The following is a 25,459-nucleotide window of genomic DNA, read 5'->3' on the forward strand; positions in this document are numbered from 1 at the left end:
AGTACCACTGTATGGTTTGCATTTGATTTTCAGCTGGCAACATTCATATAGTAAAATTCATCAACATGAATGGATTTAATCTGGTAAAACATCAGATAACAATTTATTAAACTGCCTATATTTCTGGGTTGTTTTGTTGCTTCTTGCACATGCCAGCCATTTAATTCAAGTAAGAATTTAATTGAAGTAAGAATACTGTATAAGAATGTTGAAAGAAATTACATTGTGAAAAAGGGGAGAGTAATGTTCTAAAGGAAAAAAAACAACCTTCAATCCCCTCACTTAACTAGCAAATATCTTTGTTCTTGAAAACTTAGCTGCAGTGCAGTGCATACCTGTTTGGGTTTTTTTTTATCTTTTGGGAGAATTTGAATAGTTTCTAATAAAAATTGTATTCTCTTTTAAGTTTGTTTTGTTTGGAAAGCCTCAAACCACGTTGTATTTCATACACATATTCCCCAGGGTATGTTAAATGGGACCATACTGAGGTCACTCAGAAGTTTTCAAAATGCTTTAAGAATTCCTTAAATGTTGTACTATCTTGGCCTGGTTAAAAGAGCGCATTTTTTTAAAATAGCTTGAAAAAATTGACTATATACATTTTCATTAAAATAGTCTATACTGTATTTTTATAAGTTTGTGAGAACTTTGACAAACATTCCTTTTCTCCCTGTCATTTTTAAAACCGTTCTCTTAACTAGTGAATCTCCTACTCTTTGTCTCAGCCATTTTATTCATACATGCCAAGTACACACATACATCTATCCAAAGACTGATTGACTTAGCAGTACAAGTGCCTGTGGTATTCATTTTAACTTCACAAATGAATAAAAGATTAGAATCAGTGGGAAAAGTGGACACTTCACTCCATTCATGGAAAAAACAGCATCACCTGGCACCCCAACTTAGTAAATAATTTCCTGTTTTTTGGCAGCTCACTTGGAATATGATTGAAGCTGTTAATGATATTAACAAAATGTCCTGGGATCAAAAATGTCCTGTTTTATCTCAGTTTATAGAAGAAGTTATACAAGCCACTCTTGGCCTGCAGAATTTTGAAGCCCTTTCAGTTGAAATAAAATTTGAAAACACAACCCACCTGTAGCCAATTGAGTTCCATTAGACCAGTTCATGTCATCTCCTTTGATTCTCTTTCTTCCTATTTCGTCACATTGCTTCCAGTCATCCCTTGCATTATTCCAGCCCACTCCCAAAATTTCTCTCTTTGGCTTGTACCAGTCTAGAGCATCCTTTGCAGCATTACTGACAGCTGAGCTGGCATACACTTTCATGATTGTTGACACCCACACAGTACATCTTGGTGACAAATGGTACAATACTGCATTTACAATGAATGGTGTTTGCATTATGGATTTCAAAATCCAAAGATCAAAGAGGAAGTTGACGGCAATAAAATGAAGTAAGTAAAATGGAATGGTGTTTAGATCCAATCCTGCTGGTAACTCACAAAATGGAAGAGGTTAGCAAAACCAGGTATTACCTATTAGAGGTAGATGAAAGTTTATCTATATTGAAGTACCACTGGGTTTGATGTTTTTCTGGAGTCTTTGCAATGGTTGAAAGCAAACGGCGATGAAAAGCAGATTACTGTGTTATGACAAACTTTCATTTTACATCATTACACTGTACATGCTGTTACACGTTATAATGAGAAGTAACAACATGTTGTTATGCATGGTTTTTAAATGCAAACTGAGTGACATATTTCCTAGAAATGTATTTTCTGATTTAAATAGAGCCTGAAAAAAACAACCATATTATAATAGGAGCACTATGAAGAACTATTGCAGAGTTCTCCATACTTGATGACTGGGTTCAGATTTACACATAAGAAAGTGGGCAGACTGTTTGATGGATGAGGAATTGGTTGGACAGTCACATCCAGAGGGTAGGGGTCAGTGAGATGATGCACATTAGTGACAAGTAGTGTCCCTCAGGGGTCCATACTGGAACCAGTGCTATTTAATGTCTTCATCAAAGACAGACAAAGTGATTGAGCATACCGTCATCGAGTTTGCAGATGACACCAAGCTGAATAGTGCTGTTAGCATGCCTGAAGGATGGGATGCCATCCAGAGGAACCTGGAAAAGTTTGAGAAGTGGACCTATGAGAACATCATGAGGTTCAACAAACCCAAGTGCAAGCTCATACACCTGGGTCAGGGCAACCCTTAGTATCAATATGGGCTGAGGGATGAATGGATCAAGAGCAACCACATAGAAGGGAGTGCTGTTGGATGAGAAGCTGGACATGGCCTGGCAATATGCACTCACAGACCAGAAAGCCAACTGTATCCTGGACTGCATCAAAGGAAGTGTGACCAGCAGGTCAAGAGAGGTGATTCTATCCCCTCTACTCCGCTCACATAAGACCCCTACCTGGAGTATTGTGTCCAGATTAGGAGTCTTCAGCACAGGAAGGACATTGACCTGTTGGAGCAAGTCATAAGGAGAGCCATGAAGATGATCGGAGGGCTGGATGGAGCACCGCTCCTATGGGGAAAGGCTGAGAGAATTAAGATTGCTCATCCCAGAGAACAGAAAGCACCAGGAAGCCCCTGTTGTGGACTTCCACTACTTGAAGTGGGACTTTTTAGTAGGGCCTGTTGTGAGGAGTAATGGTTTTAAACTGAAGGAAGGTCAATTTAGATTAGATATAGGAAATGAGTTTTGGGTTTTTTTACAATGAGGGTTGAAAAACACTGGAACAGGTTGTCCAGAGAAGTGGTAGATGCTCCATCTCTGAAAATATTTGAGATCAGGCTGGATGAGGCTCTAAGCAACCTGACGTAGTTGAACATATCCCTGCTCATTGCAGCGTGACCTTGAAAAGTTTCTTTCCAACTCAAAATATTCTATGATTCTATGAAAAATCTTGCAGTGATTACAGTATGTTCTTGTTGATAGGTGCTGGGTTTTCCCTGTTATAACTGGGATTTTATAGTGCAGAGGATACCTAGATTACAGACTCTCAAGTATTGCTAAACTTCTTCACCAGTCTTAGACATTGTCTCAGGGCACTGTCAGGCTTTACGAGGTTTCAGAAAATAAAATTGCAGACTAAGATTGCTCAGCCCAGAGAACAGAAAGCACCAGGAAGCCCCTGTTGTGGACTTCCACTACTTGAAGTGGGACTTTTTAGTAGGGCCTGTTGTGAGGAGTAATGGTTTTAAACTGAAGGAAGGTCAATTTAGATTAGATATAGGAAATGAGTTTTGGGTTTTTTTACAATGAGGGTTGAAAAACACTGGAACAGGTTGTCCAGAGAAGTGGTAGATGCTCCATCTCTGAAAATATTTGAGATCAGGCTGGATGAGGCTCTAAGCAACCTGACGTAGTTGAACATATCCCTGCTCATTGCAGTGTGACCTTGAAAAGTTTCTTTCCAACTCAAAATATTCTATGATTCTATGAAAAATCTTGCAGTGATTACAGTATGTTCTTGTTGATAGGTGCTGGGTTTTCCCTGTTATAACTGGGATTTTATAGTGCAGAGGATACCTAGATTACAGACTCTCAAGTATTGCTAAACTTCTTCACCAGTCTTAGACATTGTCTCAGGGCACTGTCAGGCTTTACGAGGTTTCAGAAAATAAAATTGCAGACTGGCTTATGAAAAAACAAAGCTATTCACAAGCATGTGTGTTTATCCCAGATAGATGCTGTCTATACAGCAACAGAAAAATGATCAAGTGGAGGGAGACTGGGAAAGGTACAACAGCAAAACCAGAAGAACTGTGAAGTTGAAAAGCTTTGCTTGAACTATCCCTAAGCCTCTGAATGCCAGCTATGGATAAGAGGCTCAGGGCAATGAAGTCACCTGTGATGGTCCAAAGTCTCTGCCACCAAAACAAAAATTTGTGTAGAAACTCAAAAAATGTACTTAATAGGCTAAGTATGCAACTCTCCAAATTGCTGTCTGCTAGAGAGACATAATGGTGGAGTGGGGGGCTTAATTTTATATAAGTGATGTAAAGTACATAGCTTGCCACCAGGGCAATACCTTAAAACAACAACAGTTTTCCCTATTTAAAGAAAGATGAGGAAAGAACCGCAGTCTTTCCCCCCCCCATCCTTGCAACAGAAAATACATGTGAGAAAATGCTTAAGGAGGTAAGCAGCACCAGAAATGAATCAAATGTACAACATACAGCATCACACAGATACTGACATTCAATTTCCAACAGTAATAAGAACACAGTGTCCAAGTGCCATGTATTTCAGTGAAGGATGTAAAAAAGACAACGTTTTTCAAGCAGTCTCATGAACAAGAGAGAGATGAGCATAACCCTTGACAGGAAAATATCTGGATAAACATGCTACATGGTGGTATCTGACTGCAAAGCACTGTGATACCTTTTATGGACAGGTCAACTATGTTGGGTAATAACCTGACACATATAAATAATATATACAACGACATTAAGAATAATATATATGTAGACATAATATTTAGGGGAATTCTAACAAGAGCAAGGTAACCAAGCTAACCCCTTCTCAGTTTGGGAGTTAATAGCCACCCCACAACATACAATGTTTTAAAAAGCAGTGTCTTTCAGAGTGGACTCAACTTCTTAAACTCACAGCATCAAAAAACAGCAAAGATTATTTTTTCCAATGTTGCCCCAAGTACAGCCAAATCTAAGTAAAATACTTTTGCTATATGTTCTTCGAAGCCCAACCTTAATCCCTGTGAAAGTTACGAAGTGAAAAATTTGGCCTATGCATACTTTACAGCATGGTAGTACATCATTTTAAGGAGAAAGAACATATTTATTTAAGAAAAAAACCACTTATTTCCTTGCAGTAGCCTAGTAAATATTGGTTTATGCCTCTAAAAGTATAATAAATATATTTATAACAAACATATTTATTATAAACATATTCCCTTATGATAGAGATTGGTCTGCCTGTTCATATTTCCCAGAGACTACAATCACAATCCTGACAAACACTTCTTGATAGCAGACACGGATATGCACAAAATTGGAAGAAAAACCAAAAGTAGTCAATGATCAATCATTTTTCCTGTTATTCTCATTAGTAAAATTCAACATGGAGGAGATTTATCACACAATTGATTAGCCATAAAATACTGTTACACTATTCAAGACAGTATAATTCAGCTTGTCCTGGGCCCTTTAAGCCAGAGGGTGAGAAGAAGAGGAGGGATCAGGGACTATGAAGATAATACAACTCTACAGATGTTCAAAACTAAAAATATACAATTAAGCATAGATGTAATTCAGTGAAAGATTTAAAATTTAAAATCAGTACACAAATGAAGCAGTTTCAGCTAGTGAAGCAACAGGCCAAGAAAAGATTAAAATCTTCCTTCAGATGACTTTTGTGTTTAATTTTTCTGTTTCCAGTCAAAAAGTTGCCGATATTTTTCAAACAGTATTGATTCTGGTTATTCGTACTTCATACAGAAAATTAGTTACTTATGAACAGCAAGAAAGGTACTTTTCTGCATATTTATCTGATAAAATGCAATTACATACTATATTATGGTTTCTTTCCCTGTTTTGCCAGCCAGTTTTGAAAAACAGACTCCATACAAGGAATGGAATACCTATGGTTTAATTCATTATGACAAAAGCTGTGTTCTCAAGCATATAATTCATTTAAGTCTCTGTATTTATTTCTTATTATAACATATTTCTGGCTTAAACTCAATCCACCAAATAAGTCTAAAATCCCCTTTTAAAGTAGTCAGAATCAGGTCTGAGTGGCAGGGAAAGTGATCGTTACTCAGCATTTGTAAAGCACATGTAATAATGTATAGAAAAGACTTGGTGAGAACCAACCTGAGGATCCGAGAATACTTGCTGCATATTGTTGATTGGGCCATATGGAACCCCACTACCTTCAAAAAGCTGCAACCATTCCATCGTTGCTTTTTCTGAAAACCTAAAAGCAAATAAGAAGCATGTGGTTTTTACACTGTGCTTTCAGATTCTAAAAATGTATAGCATGTCTCCTTCCTCTCTCACTGGTTTCATGCTCTTCTCCACTGATTTCTTCCCAGGCAGTGAATAACATAATGAAAATGTACTACATATGTTCTTCAGAAATACAAAACCCAGAGACATAGGGGAAAGATCACTGAACTGACTTCTATTTCTATCTGATCATCTGAAGCAATCCAGGAATGATGTAAAGCTAAATTTATCAGCAGTTTCAAATAAGGATCAATGGGTTTCCTCCAGTTCTTAATTAGACTAATGTGTTTCACATTTGTTTTCTCTTATGTACATATTTAACAACAAAAAGATAGATATAGTGCAAGTACGAGTCTAACATATGATACTGCTCATTAAAAGCTGATGTAAAATACCATCAAAAACATACATCAGGACTAACCACCACATTTTTTGGTCAGATAACGACACCAATTACATATTTATTTGTTGCATGATTGTATAACCTATCCTAAGGACATCTGGTTCAGCATATATATGTATATGTGCCAATGCTGGTGAACATACCACTCCATGTCCTTGTATCACATACAAAAAGCTCAGCTTATTTCTTTCTAAGCATTCAGGTCCATAACTGGTAGCATCACGTTTTTCTTTCCTTGCCTGCCTAGTAGTTACATACCTGAAGAAAACACACTCTTGAAGCAATACCAGTCACTGAGAGATGGTATTTTCTACAGTCCTCTGGCATCCTGAATCAAAGGTGAACTTACTTGAAAATCATATCTTAAATTTCATTAAGGTAAATAACACAGGTCTACCAGCTTATTAGAAATGAAAGATCTACTTCATGATACACACAATATTGAAAAGAAATTAGGTGTGATTTAAAGACCTGATGGAAATTAAATTAAAAGAAACCTTTATAAGGGACACTCAGTTACAGGTATCTTGTAGCTCACCAGTTTGGAGTTGCCTAAGTGTGGTTTGGAACAATGTCAGCAACATTCAGCTTTACTTCTAGCATGTTATTATTAAAAAAAAAAAAAAAAAAGAACACACACACAGAACAAAACAATAAAACAACCAAACAACAACAAAACAAAAAAACTCAAAACAAACAAACAACCAGAAACAAAGAAAAAAACCTTCCAGTTTCTGACACAAAGTTAATGGAAACATAGCACAAAACCACCACAGCTCCAAACTTTGAGGAAATAAATCCTGACACCCAATGCATTTTGTATACTGAATGAATAGGAAAATGCATGAGTTTTGCATGGCTCTTCCTCACAAACAGAAGTTTTACTCCTGAAATTAACAAATAATACTAGTAGAAATGGAAGGGGCAATTAAAAAAATATCAACATGAAGGGGTTTAAAAGTGCAAAATGTATGGTAAAAAGAAGCATCACTTGTGAAGAAATGAAGCATAATAAAGTATTGCTTCCAAAGAAAATAGATTAGAATATTGCACAGTCCATTTATACACTTCATTGAATATTAAAGTGATTTCATGGTAAAGATGTAGTCAACCATAAAGATAGTACTACTCTTGGATACATCTAGAGTCCACCTAATGTAGTACTCTTGTTAACCATACCCAAAGCCAGGTAATGGGGAAAAAAGGTAACTCCAGACAGGCAGACAACCTTCCTTCCTCAGCAATTGCAGCCATTAGGAAAGCATGATTTTAGTTTTAAATATAATTTGTATTTTCCTTCTGTACTCTCTGTTTGGCAACAATTCTCAATTCTTGTTATTAATAGCCTTCTATTATTAAGGTTTGGGGCTCAAATTACTGCACAATATAAATATGATCCACATGAAAAACTGTATCCCATCAGATATTGACACAAAACTATGTTTTTCTCTGCTAGCAACTGAGATGCTTCAAAATTCATGGCCCACTAACTCCCTTTTTATAAATGGAAAGCTGTTTTTCAGCTACTACTTTATCTGACACCTCAATTTTCACTATTTCTAACAAAAGACAGGACAGCTGCAAGAGGAATCTTGGATTCAACCTCGTAACTATGGTGCTGAAGAACATCACTAAGAAATTATTCTAATTCTTAATATATGTATTATTATTCCCTTGATCCTGTAGTAAGTCCTGCAATCACAGAATCAGTTTGGCTGGAAGGGACCACAGTGGGTCATCTGGTTCAACCTCTCTACTATCAAGCAGGGCCATCCTACTGCACATGGCTCAGGATTGTGTCCAGACAGTTCTTGAATACCTCCAGTAAGGGACAATCTGCAACCTCTCTGGGCAATCTGCTCCCATGCTCAGTGACTTGCACAGAAAACAAGTTCTTCCTTGTATTCATGTGGAACTTCCAGTGCATCAGTTTTTGCCTATTACCTCTTGTTTTATTGATTTCCCCAAGTGAAAAGAGTCTGGCTCCATCATCTTGGCACTTCCTGTTCATGTACTTGAATACATTAATGAGATCCCCTCTCAGTCATCTCTTCTTGAGACTAAACAGGCCCAACTCCCACAGCCTTTCCTCATAAGTGAGGTGCTCCTGACCCTTAATCACCTTTGCTGCCATCCACTGGACCTGCTCCAGGAGTTCCATGTCCCTCTCATACTGAGGAGCCCAGAACTGGACACAATACTCCAGGTGTGGCCTTATGAGGGCTGAGTTAGAGAGGCAGGATCACTTCCCTTGACCTGGTGCTTGGGGTTATTCCTCCCCAGGTGCAGGACCCTGCACTTGCCCTTGTTGAATTTCAGTTGGTTCTCCTCTGCCCATCCCTTGGTTTATAGCCAAGGACTGATGTTTATGCTGCTAGGTATCCACTGATAATACGCTCAGCACTCCAAAATATCAAAAGATCTTTAACAAAAACTTCCAAGAGAAGGAAAAGACTGGCCATGCTCAGCACTCCAAAATATCAAAAGATTTTTATCAGAAACTTCCAAGAGAAGGAAAAGACTGGCATTCTCTCCTGAAAATGAAAGCTCTATCAATGGGAATTTAGAAAGCCTGCCCAATTCTTCTCCTCTTAACACTTATTTTAAAATGCATTTCTATGCTCTGGCATTGTTCTTTATAAACATCCTACTTAGCATATAATTTCCTTTTCTTAAAATCCTCATCTGCTGTATTTCAGTCTTTGTTTATATATCCATATATAAATAAAATCACTGATGGAAATATATACAAGGGTAAATAATGGTCCATCTTCCAAATATGAACTAGTAAAAAGAATTGAAATACTGTACAGAATCGGAACTCTAAAGCATTACACTTGCAAAACAATCTTTACATCAGTGATACTTGGTGACTATAGGAGAACTCAACCCCCTGATTCACACTACAGTTTCATATATTTACAGATGAGCCCTTTTTCCTCTAGAAGGTTCCATCTGCTATAATCACATAAATGCAATGGAAATTTACTATGATCTATTTGTAGAAACATTTTAAACCTATAGCTTAGCTTTCTGCAACTATTACCAGTATTTTAGAAGTTCAAAAGAACTTACTTTTTACTGTACTAGTTTATGGTATGAAGCTTGAATGCAGATTCTTTCTGAAAACACCTCTGAAAAAAAGGAGGGATATGTACCCCAATGGAGAACAAAGCCATTGTTAGGACATTTACTGCACAGCCTGTACCAAGTCTTACTTCACTGGGAGGTAGTAGTCTCCATGATGTCTTATTTGCATTTTAAGCAGTACCCTAATATTATAAGAATAGAAAGTGTTGCATGAGCTGAACTAATTGAAATGCTATGTCACGGGAGGAAATCCAACTAAATATCATTTTCTTCAATTAGTAAATCTAGCAGGCATCATTAAATGAAAACACCTAAATTTAAACTATACACTCAGTAAATCCATCAAAAAACTTTACAGCGCAATACTAGAAAAATCCTCCAAAAGGCAAAAAGAAATAATACAAGATTTACATCTTGTTTTCTTACACAAAACACAAGTTTAGTTCTACTTCTTAAAGAGTAAGATCTAAATTCACTTCTGCTTTCTAACAAAATCTTGAAAAAAAACCAAAAAGGAAAAATGGTCATTAATTGCAGAAGAGATGAAGCATGTCTGCTTGACGTGCGCAAGTTGGATGAAATGACTTTAATGAGTCAGAAACACACCCAAGTGCTGTTAAAAACTGCTATTAAAATACACGAAGTTTCTCATCCTGATGATTATTAGTGTAGAGTTTGTTTCTTTTTTAGCAATATTCTGTCAATTAAATAAAGACTTCCAAAGCATGAATAAACCCATTTTGTGTGAATTCCTTGCATATATCCCATTTTCCATGTTTCCTAGGAAACTTTCAGCCATTGCTACAGCCTATGTGGAAGGGCAATCATGTTTCTCTAATGAATATAACCATCCAATTCTACACAAAGTAAGTTTAGAAGAACTACTGAAGCAAAATACTGCTCTTTTCTGTAGGAAACTTATGGCAATTAATTTAGAGAAGTAATTTGGACACCTACCAAATACAGATGGAATAGCAACATCTAGGATTAGTAATAGCTTTTTACATGCAGTCAATCACAAAAAGCTTCTCTGTTCTTGTTGAAGTCCACAATAGGGTTCCTGTGTTTTCTAGCACAACCCAAGTTTGCATTATGGTTTTTGCTTCACTTTGTTCTATCAACAGTCTCTTTGCTTCCATGTATCTAAAATATTTTCTTCCTTCACTACTAAATATGTCTTTAAAGGTAGTTAAATGAGTAACAGACTTTGTACAGTTTCAAACAGTAGCATCTATGGAAGACACTCTACAAAATAAAACTCATAGAAAATAATTATTTGGACAATTCAAAGAATGGATCATTATCCCTTATTGTACAGTGAATACAGAATTAGAATTTTTAAATTAATACTTTAGTATTTACACAATGGTCTGTAAGTATCTCTGTTAGGGTCTAGTCTCCTCTTGGTTACTGATGAATCACTTGGCAAACCACAACAGACAAAACATTAAAATATTTGGGATCTACATGATTGCACTGACATATTTTTGCTGGTGGATATTTCAACTATTTTTAAAGATGCCACATAGAGTAGATTCTAAGTGATAGCTACAGAAAGTATACTCCATATATTTGCAGGTACCACAAATGCACCCTGAAATGTGTTTTGTATTTCTACATACTATAAATATCGTTATGAGCTTAATGGAACTATTAATACAACTATTCACCTTTATGCATAAAATTTATTCTAGAGATGAATGGACATTCATGTTTCTTTATGAAGTTTTGCATGCTGTTTTAAAACCATATATGATTGTTCAGGAACAGCATACCAGAGAGAAAGACACACATCTATCTTGTAAAATATATTTCTTATAGCTCCTGAGTTGTTTAATCTGGTATATTCCAGAACTAGTTCTTTTTGCATTCAGATGATGTTAAACTATGCCCATTAGAAATATACTACTTTTCCCAAGCCTTCCTCTCTTTTACTCAAGCAAGCAAAAGGACTGTAACTTCCATAGTTATGACAAAGGAAGTGTAAATTGACTGATAAATCAGCTAGGTAAACCTGCATCAGTAAAGGCACATTGAGAATAATGGATTGATTGATTTTGTTGCTGTTCTTTTAACTTCTCAAGAAGATTAAAGAGCTAACATGGGTCAGGTCAAAAAGCTCGTTTAAAATCAGTTAAAACACCCCCCTTGATTTCAGCAGCCTCATAGGTAGTAATGTATGTCATCATCAAAAAAGAAATAGCAAGTTCCTTTTCAGGAAGGATCTTGAACTTCTCATATGTATGAAAATGCTTAGATGTTTATTAGACGGTGAGAAAAGAACACAGAAAATACATGTTAGCTTACCCAGTCCAAAAATCAGATGCTTGAGATACTTTGAATCTCCCTCGGCTGTACACATAGAAGTCAACATAAAACTAATAAAAATTTAAAACAAAGCATTTTAAAGCAAACTGTGGCAATTGGGTAGCTGATGCCCACACAGCTCAACCATATGTGCACTGATGGTGAGGTAGATGACTGGGTAAACCTTACCAGGTGTACAACATTGAAGTTCAATTATCTTTCAAACTTCAGACACCTGTCTTGCTGAAGCTGTAAACCAGATGCTCATTCCTGTAATGTTATCAGCAATGACTTCAGGCTGCAAGACTCTTGCTTTAGAAAAGGAAATGGTGGGGATAGGGAAGGAGATTTACAGAGACTGGGTGTGTCTCAACAAGTGGTATTTTAACAATGCTTCTCATCAGGCAACTCAAACATTTTACAATACACTTTCCCTTTAGGTGCCCTAGTCTTCTGTTACTAGATGGAAACAATTTAGCAACAAGTTCATTAACTGAGGATCAGGTTCCCCTGTGCTTCCTTCCTGCTCATTCCTTTTCCCCTCACACTTATAAACGCAACATGCAGCTGTGGTGCACAGGGCTTTAAAACATAAGTGTTAGGAATAGGAGTTCCACTCTGAATCATTTCCAGCCCTAACACTTCTAACTCTACATACAATAACTTAGTTAGACCTGTAGGAGTATTAATCATGATGAATTTATGTGATCTTCTTTATGTGAGCTGCTTCACTTTAAAGGCTGAGGGTACGTCTGATATTTCCCTTCCCCCTGCACTCACACAACCTCACACATTCTGTTCCATTTACAGGTTAATTTCCCAAAGTACTTTGGAGCACACATTTAGCTGCCCTGCTTAAAACGTGTCTACATTACTGCAGTGCAGGGTAGGATTAATGTCCAAATTCTAGAGTAATTTGAAGAACAAAGTCAAGAGATTAAGCACCCTTTCTCAAAGCAGCTACTCTTAAAACTGGCATTATACCAGCTTTTGCACAGATGCATCTCAACTTTCATGTGCACACTATACATACGTATGTCTTGACATAAGGATGCATATATACACATATATATGCCTATATACACACATACAAAATAATCCACATTGTGCCTGGTACTATTCTGTTCTAGTGGAAGCAAAGGTACAAGTGGAAAGGAGGTGGAGAGGGAATGAAGCAACAATTAAAACTTGGTTCTCTTGGATAGATCTAACTCACGAACCAGAAGTTTCCACTGGAAATATAAAAAAGAGAGTGCTCTGTAGTCTGTCAGCTCTCACATGAGATGTGAATCTCAGGGGCCCCTATGGTAGCCATTGAACCTGACCTCCACCCAGGCAGGGTCATTTTAAATTTGACTCTTGCTAAACACACAAGAAAGGATGGTAGAAGTTTTGTCAGAGTTCTGCTTTGTTGTCATTTGGGGAAAACGTAACCTAAATAAAGAGAAAGATAGAGACGGCACCAAAACTTCCTTTTTTTTTTCTTTTTTGTAAAGCAAACAGTAGATGTGCAAATGTCAGCAGTGGGAGGAGAAAGAGGAAATAAGATATTGTGGAGTGAAGGGAGCTGTAGGAAGTGGAGGAAAATGATGGGGACAGGAAAAAAATCAGCATAGCAAGATGAGGACCAGAAATGGTGAAGGGACAACACCATCAGTAGCAAAGAAAGTACAAAATACCCCATAGGCCTATGCTCTTCTTCCCTGTGAATATCCTATGACCCAGTGGTCCTTGCAGCATTTTATTCATTTCCCCATAGAATATGGAACTGAAAAACACTCCACCTCTCAAGATGTCTGGGACTGGTTTACCTGCCGTCCTCCTCTCTCTTTCATGTGTACCCTACAGAGGGAATTGAGATGTACACAGAGAGCAAGCTGGATTGAAGTGGTAAGGACAGATATGCTTCACTCTTCACTTCTGTCAGAGAAAGGGTGAGAAAATTCATCATGAAATAAACAGAGCAATTCACACCTCTCAGAGCTGCTGTTTCAAGCTACATATGTCTCAAGCCATATTCATCTCCATCTTGTATTCTCACGCAATTGAAGACATCTGACTACTGAATAGGTCACTTCACACCTGTCTGAAAAGTCTTCTGTTTAAAGGTCAATTTATTCTAAGTGCTATATAATCCCCACTCATATCTAACTACCTTGAAATCTGACACAGTTACCACAGGAGGTGAGTAGAATTATTGATCTAAATAAGAGGTCACTTGAGGCCAGAATTCCCAAAATACAGCCTTTTTCAGCATTCCTTAACACTGACCGGTTATACCAATGTTTCCTTTGTGCACACATCTAGAATAAAACTGTGACCAAAGAATCTCAATTGCTCAATATTTACCCTAGCAAATGAAAGCCACCAACTGTCTCCCTGGTATTCAGAATTCAGATGCTTTCAAAAATTTCAGCTCCACACATGCAGTGAATTAAATGCTCAAGAATTCAGGGAGTTACTGACCCTTTGAGTACATTGGAACATCTCTTTCTATTCCCACATAAAGCCTGGGAAATCCTTTTCCTTAAGAGGAGGAGGATAAGAATCCTTCTTGAACTTACCAAGTGCTCAGAAGTTAGACATTACACTAGTCCATTTTGAAAATTAAGAAAAATGGGAAAAGACAAGGTAAGTCATACCTCTGGAAACAGTTCAAAAGGGGTAGGAAGAAGAGGACAGGTTAGAGAAGTCAATGGAAGCCTCTAGGCTCTGGGAGCACCTCAGATTAATAAGATTATAACAGCATCAATGGCTTGGAAAAAAAGAGTATGCATACATATACTCTGCAACAGCAGTGCTATATGTAAGCAACTACAGAGTACTGCATATCTGCCATACAAATGGTGCTTAAAATACCAATGACTTAGTGGGACAGGATGTATAAACTGAAAATGGCAGCACAAGAGTTTGAGGACTCATCTCAACAAAAATGACTGCAGTAGAAGTCACGTCACTAAACTCACAACTGTACTTCACATGCTCGACTGAGAAAAGCTAGGTCTAATGTTTCTTCTAAGCTGCTCCAGCTCATGTGTCCACAAATTCATTTTGAGGTGGATAGCAGTGTACATATAGTGAGTGAATGTGAGGGTCTGCAGGCATTTCTTTCCAAGTAATGCTCCTTAGGTTTATATTTTCCATGTGCTGGAAGCTGCAGTACTATCAAGCAATCAGTGATTTAATTAAGGTCGCTTTTAGTGAAATTCTGTCATTACTATTTTGTCATTTCCTTTCATTTCTCAAGGACTGACATTTTTCAGTGCTGAGAAACTACTCATTAATTCTCTAAGTAACTTCAAAAATAAACCACATATATTTTACCAAAAAAACCCGTGTATTAGTGAATAAAAGCAAAGTTACCATGGAATGTGTATGGAAATATATTCAACTTCCATTAGAATATCAAAGGTGTTTGTTATACTCAGTGTCAATAATATGACATAACAGAATACTTTGGAAATGTCTACTCCAAAAGTGTGTACACATTCACATACTTGCATATAATAAGCAGATATTTAGCCTAAATGATGCTAATAGAACATAAACTCTGACCATAAAAAAAAAAAAAAAGAAGAAAGAAAACAGTAATTCAAAGAGCCATAAGGTAGTCTGATTAACTAATAGCTACAGATATAAAAACAAATTGGAATTCTGGCAATTCATTCAAAGAACAGCTGTTCCTTGAACTTTTTCTTCTTATTCAGATATTGTCCATTGGAAAAAAAAAACCCTTACATTCAAAATTATCCAAAAGTAACAGATCTATGGATGACAAAATAGCACTCTCTCAAGATACCAGTGTTCATCAAATAAATGCCATACTAAATGAACTCCGAGTAATAAGTCAACATGAACCAACTTTGAAACTAAGATTATGCATCAGGAAGGCAAGAACTCAAGAGCAAGTCAAAAGATAAACTATGGCTTTTCAGGAGCTTAAAACTTCTAGGAAGAGTGGATTTGTCTGTGCTATCACAATCCAGTTGTTACAGGAAGGCAAGTAAAAGAAGAGTTCCAAAAGTTAATCAAGTTATAATTATTTGAAAATGCAAAGTCACCTGGTATTTCAGTTTTTCATCAGCAACAGGACACCTGAAAATGGGCAGGTAAGACAGAGGCAAAAGTACAAGTGCAGCAGGAAATGGCAAAATCACTCTACAGACTTTAATGGCACATGATTCTGGTTCTCAGTATCTGAAAAATGCATGGAGTTGAGAGTTGGGTGGGTGGGTGTGGTGTTCAACTGAAACTCTTTTTCTTGGAGAGAATGAAAAGGAGACATACCTGACTTAATGCTCCTAAACCAACCCTCCCCCCACCTCAAAAATTGCCTGAATGATAACTGTTATGCATTTGTAGACAAGGATTCACACAGACCAAGTCTCAAAATGATAATGTGGCTTTTCTTAAATACTGACAAGAATAGATATACTCCCTCTTCTGCTCACCCCCTGAAGTACAAAGTGCTGCTGAAGTCACCATTGGGCAGCTTCCATTACATAAATTTACAATCCTCTCCATTAAACAGAAGAGCACTCCACAGAAAATAAGGCCTTCACAAATAGTATAAGGAAGATAACTAAGCTATTTTAATCTCTCAAATACAGGGTTCCTGAGCTTCCTCTTAAATAACTTTCAATTAAAGTATTTAATAGGATAATTCCCAAGCAGAAAACTAAACATATATCCTTTTGATTACAAAAGGACTGACCCAGTGAGAATCTGGGGCACAGAGCACCACAATACAGAACCAGCAGTAAGGGAGTCACAGCAAGTAGAACTCCCTTGGATACAGAAACACTCAGTGAAAACTTTAAAATCCCAGTCACAGCAAAAGCAAATGGTGCTTCAAGCATTTTTCTTTTCAGGAGTTACATTCATCCAGCAAAGCAGAAAGCACTGGTTGTTTCACTAAAATTCAAGTTAATGTTAAGAAAAGTTAACATGATTTCTGAAAACTTAAATCTGTGGTCTGGCTTCTTGTTAGTCCATACTAAACTTTGTGTGCAAAAGGCAATATTTAAAATTGGTAAGCTGTTTCAATACTTATTTTAAAAACTACAGTACCTCAAAAGGGTAAAATCAAATTTTTACATGATGAAAGCTTCTTATACATGACTATTTGCATTAACAGATTAAACAAAATTTCTTCCCTTTTAATCAACTTACCGGCTTGAAAATATGTCAATAAGTTCTTTTCTGTTCTGGACTCTGAGTGTATTAGTTTTGTATCTGGAATCTTTGCTAACTTCAGGCAAATTCAGGATCTAAGTAAAAATAAAAAGTCAAAAATGTGCTTGGTAGGAGATGTTTATATAGCAACAAAATTAATTACTGATTAAAAAATCACTGATTTCCAATAATTACTACTTCTCATTAATCTTTTAATATAGATAAAGAAATTTTAAAATAATTATTTTTTAAAGAAAAAATGTATCCTGGTTAATGTTACACAAGTAAAGAAAAAGACAGAGTTTAAGATGAAGATAGAGATCTTAGTTGATAGCTTTCATCATTAACTAGGAGAAATTCTTATTGTAGAACAGTAAATTAATTATAAATTATTACCATGAGGCTGGAGAAATCTATGGGATTATCCTGCACTAAATTATATGTCACAGAATAAAAGTATTTCTGTATTTCATATGCTAGACTGAAACAAGCTATATCTAACAATATTTCTTTACAGTTCAGTAAAATGGGGTGGTTAAATTAATAAGGAAAAGTGGTGGTATAACCCCTAAGAAAGAAGAAATATATCTACTATATGTAACTCCCACCTGCCACAATATAAATTTAAACAGCATGCAAAGACAATGTGAATTATACTACAAAGGGAATTAAATATGTAGAATTAGTCTTGGAATTTTGTAGAGCCATTTGTTAGACACAGTATCAACGTGGAAAAATAATATTTATCCATTTATGCTACAATGTATTTCTATAGAACATAAATAAACATAATTAATTGTGTTTTCTAAATGTATTTAAAAAATACCCCAATAACATCAGCTACAAAGGAAGGTAGCATAGAATCTCATAGAGAAAGAGACTGTCACATATTCTTCATGTATTTTTACTAACAAACACAGACTCAAGATCAGTTTTTCTTATGGTGAACCTTATATTTATTCTAAACATGCTACATTTTTTTACAGAGCCATTTCTAAGACAGTTTACAAAAAATATATAGTGGCTCAAACCTGAAGAGCCAACATCCCATCTCTGCTTCTGTCTGGGTGCTGATGCATAGGAAGACTTTAACAACAGGGCCAGTACATACAACAGTTCATTAATCTTCATCCAAACTCAAGTCCTCTTTAGATTAGGACATTTCTGAGTTGGATCTGTTTTCCATATACTTATTAATCATCAATGGATTGCTGCTTTTATTAACATGTTCAGTTGCTCCCTGAATGCATATGCCTATCTACTACCACATGTAAGTGTGGTGTCAGTGTCTCTGATATTTGCCTCAAGGATAACATTCTACTAATTTCTCTGACACTGGTTCAGACCAAGACCACTGTCATTTAATGACTCCTAACTTTGCTGGAGTGAATCAGGTTATGGCTTCCCTTACAAGTGAACAGCTGTTGATGACATAATGCCATCAGCGAAACAGATATTCTTTCAACAGATATTTAGATGTATTCAAAACAGATAGTCATCTTTGACATAGTTGTCACCAAAAGTGACAAAACTAAGCATGGAAATCAATGTATCAGTAAGTTATGCTAGAACAATGATGCAACAATAACTTAAAATATTAAAATAATTTAGTTTTATAAAACAGCTAAATCTTTCCATCTGGAAATTTATTAATAATTTTGGTACTCCTTAAAATTGTCTCATCTTTTTAATGCTGCTATTTTGGAGTTACAAATCACTGCTTTATAAGAAAAAAATCATACCAGGTTGTTCAAAGTAAATGATAGTGAATACCTATTTATGAGAGCTTAAAAACTTGAGAAATTAATCAGAAAACTATGGCTCCATTTGATGACTTATATGAAAAATGATCATATGGAGTTGCTCACTCTAGTGTTTTAATTAATGTTACTGACTTCAGCTTTAACTTAATGTCCATCTGTTGTAAAGCTGCATGTCTATATATGTTCTTCTCAATTTTTTTGTGACTAACAAATGCACATTTGAGAAGTTATTCATTAATGTGCCACTCATCTTTCTGCATCATGCTGCCAATGTTATTTTCTTTATTTCACTGTGACTATTTGAAATGAAACTGCTGTCTTCCATTTTGAAGCCTCGTTCAAGCTCTAAGATGCACACTCAGATCTTACACTCTCTATGTTTGGTCCCTCAACACTAGCAAACCTGCTTGTAGTCTCCTTTGCTGTGCACAAAACCTCAGTCTTCTTAAGACCCTCACTCAGTATTCCTATTTAGATCGAAGCAGTCAAGGGTCAGGACGTGCTGTTGCAACACTTGAGCACAATGAAATATACTTCAGCCAGCAGTGTTACAAAGTTTTTCTGCAATTATCCAAGTCCCCAAACAAGTTACAGTTAGTTGTCACTGATTTTGAAAATATCACAGTGAATTATTCCAGATTTTTCTTTCTGTTTGCCTGAAAAGATACGGTTGAAGCAGAATGTTTGCAATTGTTTACAGCTTGAGCCAGCTGTTACATCTCTAGAGTATGTGTCTTCAGGGCAACAGCTTCCCTACAGTCTGTATTTTTAGCAGCAACCCATCCCAGAAAGATTCTCTAATAGCAATTCCAATGTTTGAATTAGTGGCCTCTGTATTTACTAAAGTTCACTAGGGTGTTGTGGGCCTTCCTGTAATAAAGTTCTTTTCCTTTATTGGCTCTCCCTCTTCACGGTGTTTTAAGTTCCAAAGCACCTTCAGCTTAGCACAGAGCATACCTCTAAAGGATATTCATTCCCACATTCCACTGACTTCCACATCATTTCATTTCTGGCCAATGTCAGAGCCCAAATCCATACCTACAATATCCTGATTAGCATAGTAAGAGCAATCTTTCTAGAAACAAATAGGATGAGTGCTGCACAGGAAAATCTAACCATTACTCACAACTCAAACTACTTTTTTTCTTATTTTTTAATCTCCTTGAAATGCAAGCAATATCAATTTTCCATGTTCTGTACCTGCTACTTTCAATTCTAGAAACACCAGAACACCCTTATAAGGATGAAAGAAAAAAACCATCAGCCTGTGGACCTACAGATTCTGAGTAATGCAAATGATAGAAATGTTGAATCATCTGTGAGTGAAGGGTGCCATTCACTCCTTAATGTTTACAGAGAGGGTATGTAGCAACAAGTCACACCATAATTCTCTCAGCTGCACCCTAAGCTGAGGTGAGTGCATGGCCTGAATTTTTAGTGCCTGCTAGCTCACATCAAGATGTCAGAACCTGCTGAGACAGATATCCAGCTCTATCTTACTCAAAGATAGCAGGATGATCAGCATTTGCTACATAATTCTTCACTTCAGAGGATAAAGCACCAAGAAAACATTCACAGCTATGTCCTGGGTAACCAGACACCTCCAGGTAGCAAGGTAGGGATATGTACCCCAAACTACTAAAAGAGAATCTCAACAACACTGTTTCTTACTACTTTTTCCAGTTATTAGTGGTGAACATCCATGGAAATGTGAAATGTCTGACATGAACAAATGGAAGAAAATAAAGTTCAAACTCCTGAGTGCTAAATATTTTGCTTTAATTTTAGGTTAAATATACAAGGTCCTAGAGAAAAAAAAAAAACAGAATGGCAGAAAAGAAGAAGAACTGTCATTTTAAAAAATACTATCTAAGGCTATATGCAAAATTTCTCTTGCCCCAGCTAACACGTTAATGGGGTCTTCTGTTTGGAATGTTGATACATTTTATTTGGAACATTTTTTTTAATTTGAAGATTTGTTCTTCAATATTGTATCTATACACCAATGCCAAAGTCAGCCCACAGTCCTGTAACATTTTTTCTCTAAGTCCACAAGTTTCTCTGCCAGCACAGACCAGCACATAGTAGTGTTCAAAAGGACTACACACTCAGCTACCAATTAAAGTAGCACAAGAACAATCCATCCCTTAGCTTTGCTTTGTTAATACCCATGTTTCCTGTGTATTTTATGGAGAAGCAGTGTCACATTTCTTCCTAAAAAAGGCCCTAGTGTGACTTCCGTGACATTCACCATTCCAGAACTGGAAAGTTCTTAGCTTGTTCATTTTTTTTTAGCTAATGAGATGTGTACAGACTTCAAAATGGGGTCAGTACCAGCAAGTTTGGGAACTGAGGTATTCTGAACTCAGAAACAGAATATCAGTCCCCTAAATGACCAGCCACAACTGCAGGGTAAGAGTTTATCATCACTACTTATTTTCATATAGAAAAAAAAAGTGAGGGGAGGAATTAAGAAGCAACTAGCATCTTAATTTTCCTAGTCAGAATGGAAACTATTACACTTCTTTGTACTCTTGCCTAACACACTATTACCTTGCACACAGTGACAAACTGATGATCGTTTCCAGCTCCCACCACAATGTAGCCATCCTTGGTCTTAAAAGCCTGGAAGAAAAAACACAGGTGATAAGCTGCAACTATAAAATATTAGCACATCTTTTAAGTGAAACTTTGCAAATTATTCCTTAAACATTTCCATTCAGACCCATCTCTAGTTCTATAAAAGCGGCTCAAAGTCATCCACAATGATGTATGCAGCTCTTCTGATTTTTTGAGAAGTTACCTTCTTTCATACTATTTTTGCTGAAAATGTGTCATGAGGCACCCTGAAACTTTGCAAATGTGTCCCACACTCACAGGGACTGAAAGGATTACTATGACAATGCTTACTTGCCAGGAGTAATTTATTCAGCTTTACTGTTAACCTGACTGAGAGCAGACAGCTGTGCTGAAGAGTCACAGACTCAGACCCAAAAAATTATTGTCAAGTAGCAACTACAAATTAGGAACTCCCATGGAAATGAAAGGGATAGACTGCACCTTTCCAGTTCTTCGACTGGAGATTAAGCTATCACCTTGGTCAATGGTCTCAAGGTCAAGCCCCTGGAGGAAATGGAACTTTTTTTTCAGCTTTGAGGATTTATTTTTGACTTTTGACTTCATTACATTGGCCTTACTGGCACATTTTGTGATGATCAGAGCGTTTAACTGGGTAGGACATAACAACTGTCATTTCAGTCTAAACTATCTCACTTAGATTTTTACTGGAACAAAATATCTGTAATTGGCAACACATTCTTTTTTTACCATTGTGTCAGGGCATCTTCTGAAATTGGATAATGCAAACAGAATCTTCTCCACACCTCTCCCTTATACAAGCATGTATAACTGCAGTTTCAGTCATCTATGTGACTAGCACAACTTTTGCAAACACTTGGGGAAAATTATTTCACTATTTATTTTACTTCAGTGTAAGAGGCCAGTATAGGCTGGTGCATTAGTGGCGTTGAGGTCTTGCAATACTTTCTTGCAGAGACCAAAAATCATCTTCCATTCCTAGAAATAATTTTTTAATGAGAGATTTCATGTGCTGACCTCAAGGTCTGAATTCTTAGAATAAATTTTGGTAAAACAACACACAAAAAAAAAGTCCTGATGTGGGAACACTTTAATAATTAAAAGTCTTCTCATGCCACTGCGGCTTATTCTTCTTCACAGAGAGCAATATGTTATTCCAATTTCCAGTCTTTCGTTCAGATACAACTACATTCACTAAGAGTCTTTCACCATCTGGTATACTCAAAGTTTTAAAATTGTATGTGGACAATTATGTCCACTGAAATGCAAGTAACTGTACGTCATAGTTAGAATATCATTTGTTTGCTCTTGCTATGTTTCATTTCATGGTAAATAGTATTAGTCAGTGATAGAGTTTAGCAATTTATTTTTCACACATTTAATTAAGCACATCAGTCTAAGATTCTTAGCAAGCAAAGATGAAATTCAGCAAATGTTTAGTCCCAAGCATGCAAAAAAAGTACCACTGACTTGGCCCCAGTACAGTCAAAGTTTAGAAAAATGCATAATATAAAGGTACTGCATACTCACACTGACGAAAGCAGTGAGTACAGAAAAAAACTGGGGAGAAGGAACATAAAAAAATAAAATTGTATGTGAATACATGAGTATTTTTAGTGAAATTTGTTCATGAAGATTTCCATCTGAAACAATCATGACAGAGCCTGGTCTAAGAATATGTAAGACACTCCCCCTTCTCTCCCCTCAATAGGTGGCTTTTAGTAGAAATAGTTGTGAATTAAAACTATCAGTATAAACTTATTACCTTTAGTTACAGGCAAGGTCTGTTTCCTGAATTCCCTGCCCAAATCCTGAACAGTCTTTGCTGATACTCTGAATTCCAAAACCAGCCACATGCACATCACAAAAATTATGGGTTAAACACAGTATGTATCAGTGTGCATATGTAACACAATATAGTTTTTATTGATGCGACCACCTACTATTTCCAGTAAACACAAATTAGAATTCTTTTGTACTTTCTTTTAAACTTTTAGCCTGGATGCCTGTTACAGATTGCAAAGCCTACAATATATGTCATATGTACAGATCCCCTTCCTAGTCACTCCAAAATATATTTATATTGGTGGTAAGGGAAGATCTTAGAGAGTTTATTATTTATCAACAACTTCTTTTGAGACTCACATCTCTGTAAGAAGGCTGCAATCACACAATAGCTGCATACCACTATGAAACATGCATCTGTACCCACGGGCTGCCCATGCTGCAGCGGAAGTCACTCTAAATTTAAGGGCCTGGTTATTAGCATGTGTGCTTCAGTTGCTTTGTGGAATGTGTGGGAAAACTGATTATTCTTAATTGCACTGTATGCCTAAAAAGCTAAAACAACAATCATGTCATCCTTACACAACAAAAATGGTATCATCATAAATGCAGCAGTGTCTTCTTCCATGAAGCTTAACTCAAATGTCTTTGGCTGCTATTTTAAGCTTCCCATTACAAAACAGCTGATTATTTGCCAGTCATTGCTGCTGATAAAGCAGAAACTTCCAAATGTTACTAGCACAATATTGATGCCAACATTTAAGGGTGACAATGGTTTTATTCATCACCCCTAAATGTACGCACACTACAGGTTACCACAGGTTACTGTCTGGTCACAGAAAGCTTCACAATCTTATTATACAAAGGAGAATAAGGGCAAAGTGCAGACAGATTTTAATGAGATTTTGTTTTGATAAACTGCTGTCCATCACATCGAATCATTTCACATTAGTGCAATAAAAGGCACTACACACACAAGGCAAAAGTCTTTTTTCCCTTCCCTTTTTCTGAAGAACGAGGTCTTCTGATAAGATTCTTGAGAGCAACAGCATGAGTTAACCTGCTACTCCCATGTGGTATCCTGAGCAATAGAACACCATGTGGAGAAAACAAGAAACAAATACCAAGTAAAAAAATTATTCCACATCTTACTCACAGGAAAGGAAGAGACATTGTGAGCATCCAAAGGTGTAGCTTTTCAGAATGGCATAAAAAACTTGAGGGTTTCTTAGAAGACAATCTGTAAATTCACATTGAATGATATCTAGTACATGACATTAACACATGCATGTTCAAAGGCAGATCTCAAGGTCCAGTGTGCATGCATCAACACCCCACACTGTCTAATGGATGTTACAGGACCACATTAAGACTCAGTGCTTTTCCAAATTTGATCCTAGAACACTGTGTATACCTGAGGTATGTTGCATACTGAAATAATTTAATCCCCCTAAACACGTGGCATACAAACTCTATCGACCCTCAGAAATGTTCTATGCGGTTTACAAGTGTTCTCCAATATAGACTATACAATAAAGATGCAGGACAAATTTAACCACAAGTTATTATCAGAGCAGACAAAGACTTGCTAGATAATGAGGCCAAAACAGCCTTTCAAAATCTGCCAGCTTTGAAGGCATCAATAGAAGACCATAAATCTTTGTATTTATTATATTAATAGCATAAATCTTTGTATTATCTGCTTTATGAATTTTAAGTCTGTATGTGCTATGGCAATCATCAATCATAGATAAATATCTTTGCATATGTTTCAATTTACCTTGACAGGCTTGAGAGGTTGGCCATGTATGTGCTATGGCAATCATCAATCATAGATAAATATCTTTGCATATGTTTCAATTTACCTTGACAGGCTTGAGAGGTTGGCCAATGCAAACCTCATGAAGTGCAACAAAATGAAGTGCAAGGTCCTACATCTGGGCCATGGCAATCCCAGGCACACCTACAGGCTGGGTGGGGAAGTAATCGAGACCAGCAATGAGGAGAAAGACTTAGGAGTGACAGTGGATGAGAAGCTCACCATGAGCTGCAGTGTGAGCTCAGCCCAGAAAGCCAACGGAATCCTGGGCTGCATCAAAAGGTGCGGCCAGCAGGTCAGAAGAGGTGATTCTCCCCCTCTGCTCTTGTGAGACCCCACCTGGAATACTGAGTGCAGTTCTGGTGTCCTCAACATTAGAAGGATGTGGAACTGTTGAAAAAGGTCCAGAGGAGGGCCATGAAGTTGATAAGAGGACTGGAAAACCTCACCTATGAAGATAGACTGAGAAAGTTGGGACTATCCAGCCTGGAGAAGAGAAGGTTGCATGGAGACCTCAGAGTAGCCTTCCAGTATCTGAAGGGCCTACAGGGGA

At 36.8% G+C, this 25,459-nt stretch overlaps 1 protein-coding gene across 1 annotated transcript in view; it reads right to left on the minus strand.

Moving 5' to 3' along the window:
• Nucleotides 1–1,099: 1,099 nt before the first annotated feature.
• The window catches only part of SUGCT (succinyl-CoA:glutarate-CoA transferase), a gene marked incomplete at its 3' end in the record, with an annotated part of 101,257 nt that continues 76,897 nt past the window's right edge, over nucleotides 1,100–25,459 (minus strand). Inside the window, exons 4-9 of the mRNA XM_009069499.1 lie at nucleotides 21,258–21,329; nucleotides 16,939–17,036; nucleotides 5,832–5,934; nucleotides 2,401–2,514; nucleotides 2,025–2,103; nucleotides 1,100–1,339 (exon numbers count right to left, since the gene is read on the minus strand). Coding sequence (XP_009067747.1) covers nucleotides 1,100–1,339; nucleotides 2,025–2,103; nucleotides 2,401–2,514; nucleotides 5,832–5,934; nucleotides 16,939–17,036; nucleotides 21,258–21,329 — 706 coding nt within the window. The remainder of the gene's footprint in view (nucleotides 1,340–2,024; nucleotides 2,104–2,400; nucleotides 2,515–5,831; nucleotides 5,935–16,938; nucleotides 17,037–21,257; nucleotides 21,330–25,459) is intronic.

This window comes from Acanthisitta chloris, unplaced genomic scaffold (genome assembly GCF_000695815.1).
Source record: "Acanthisitta chloris isolate BGI_N310 unplaced genomic scaffold, ASM69581v1 scaffold2872, whole genome shotgun sequence".
Taxonomy (NCBI): Eukaryota; Metazoa; Chordata; class Aves; order Passeriformes; family Acanthisittidae; genus Acanthisitta; species Acanthisitta chloris.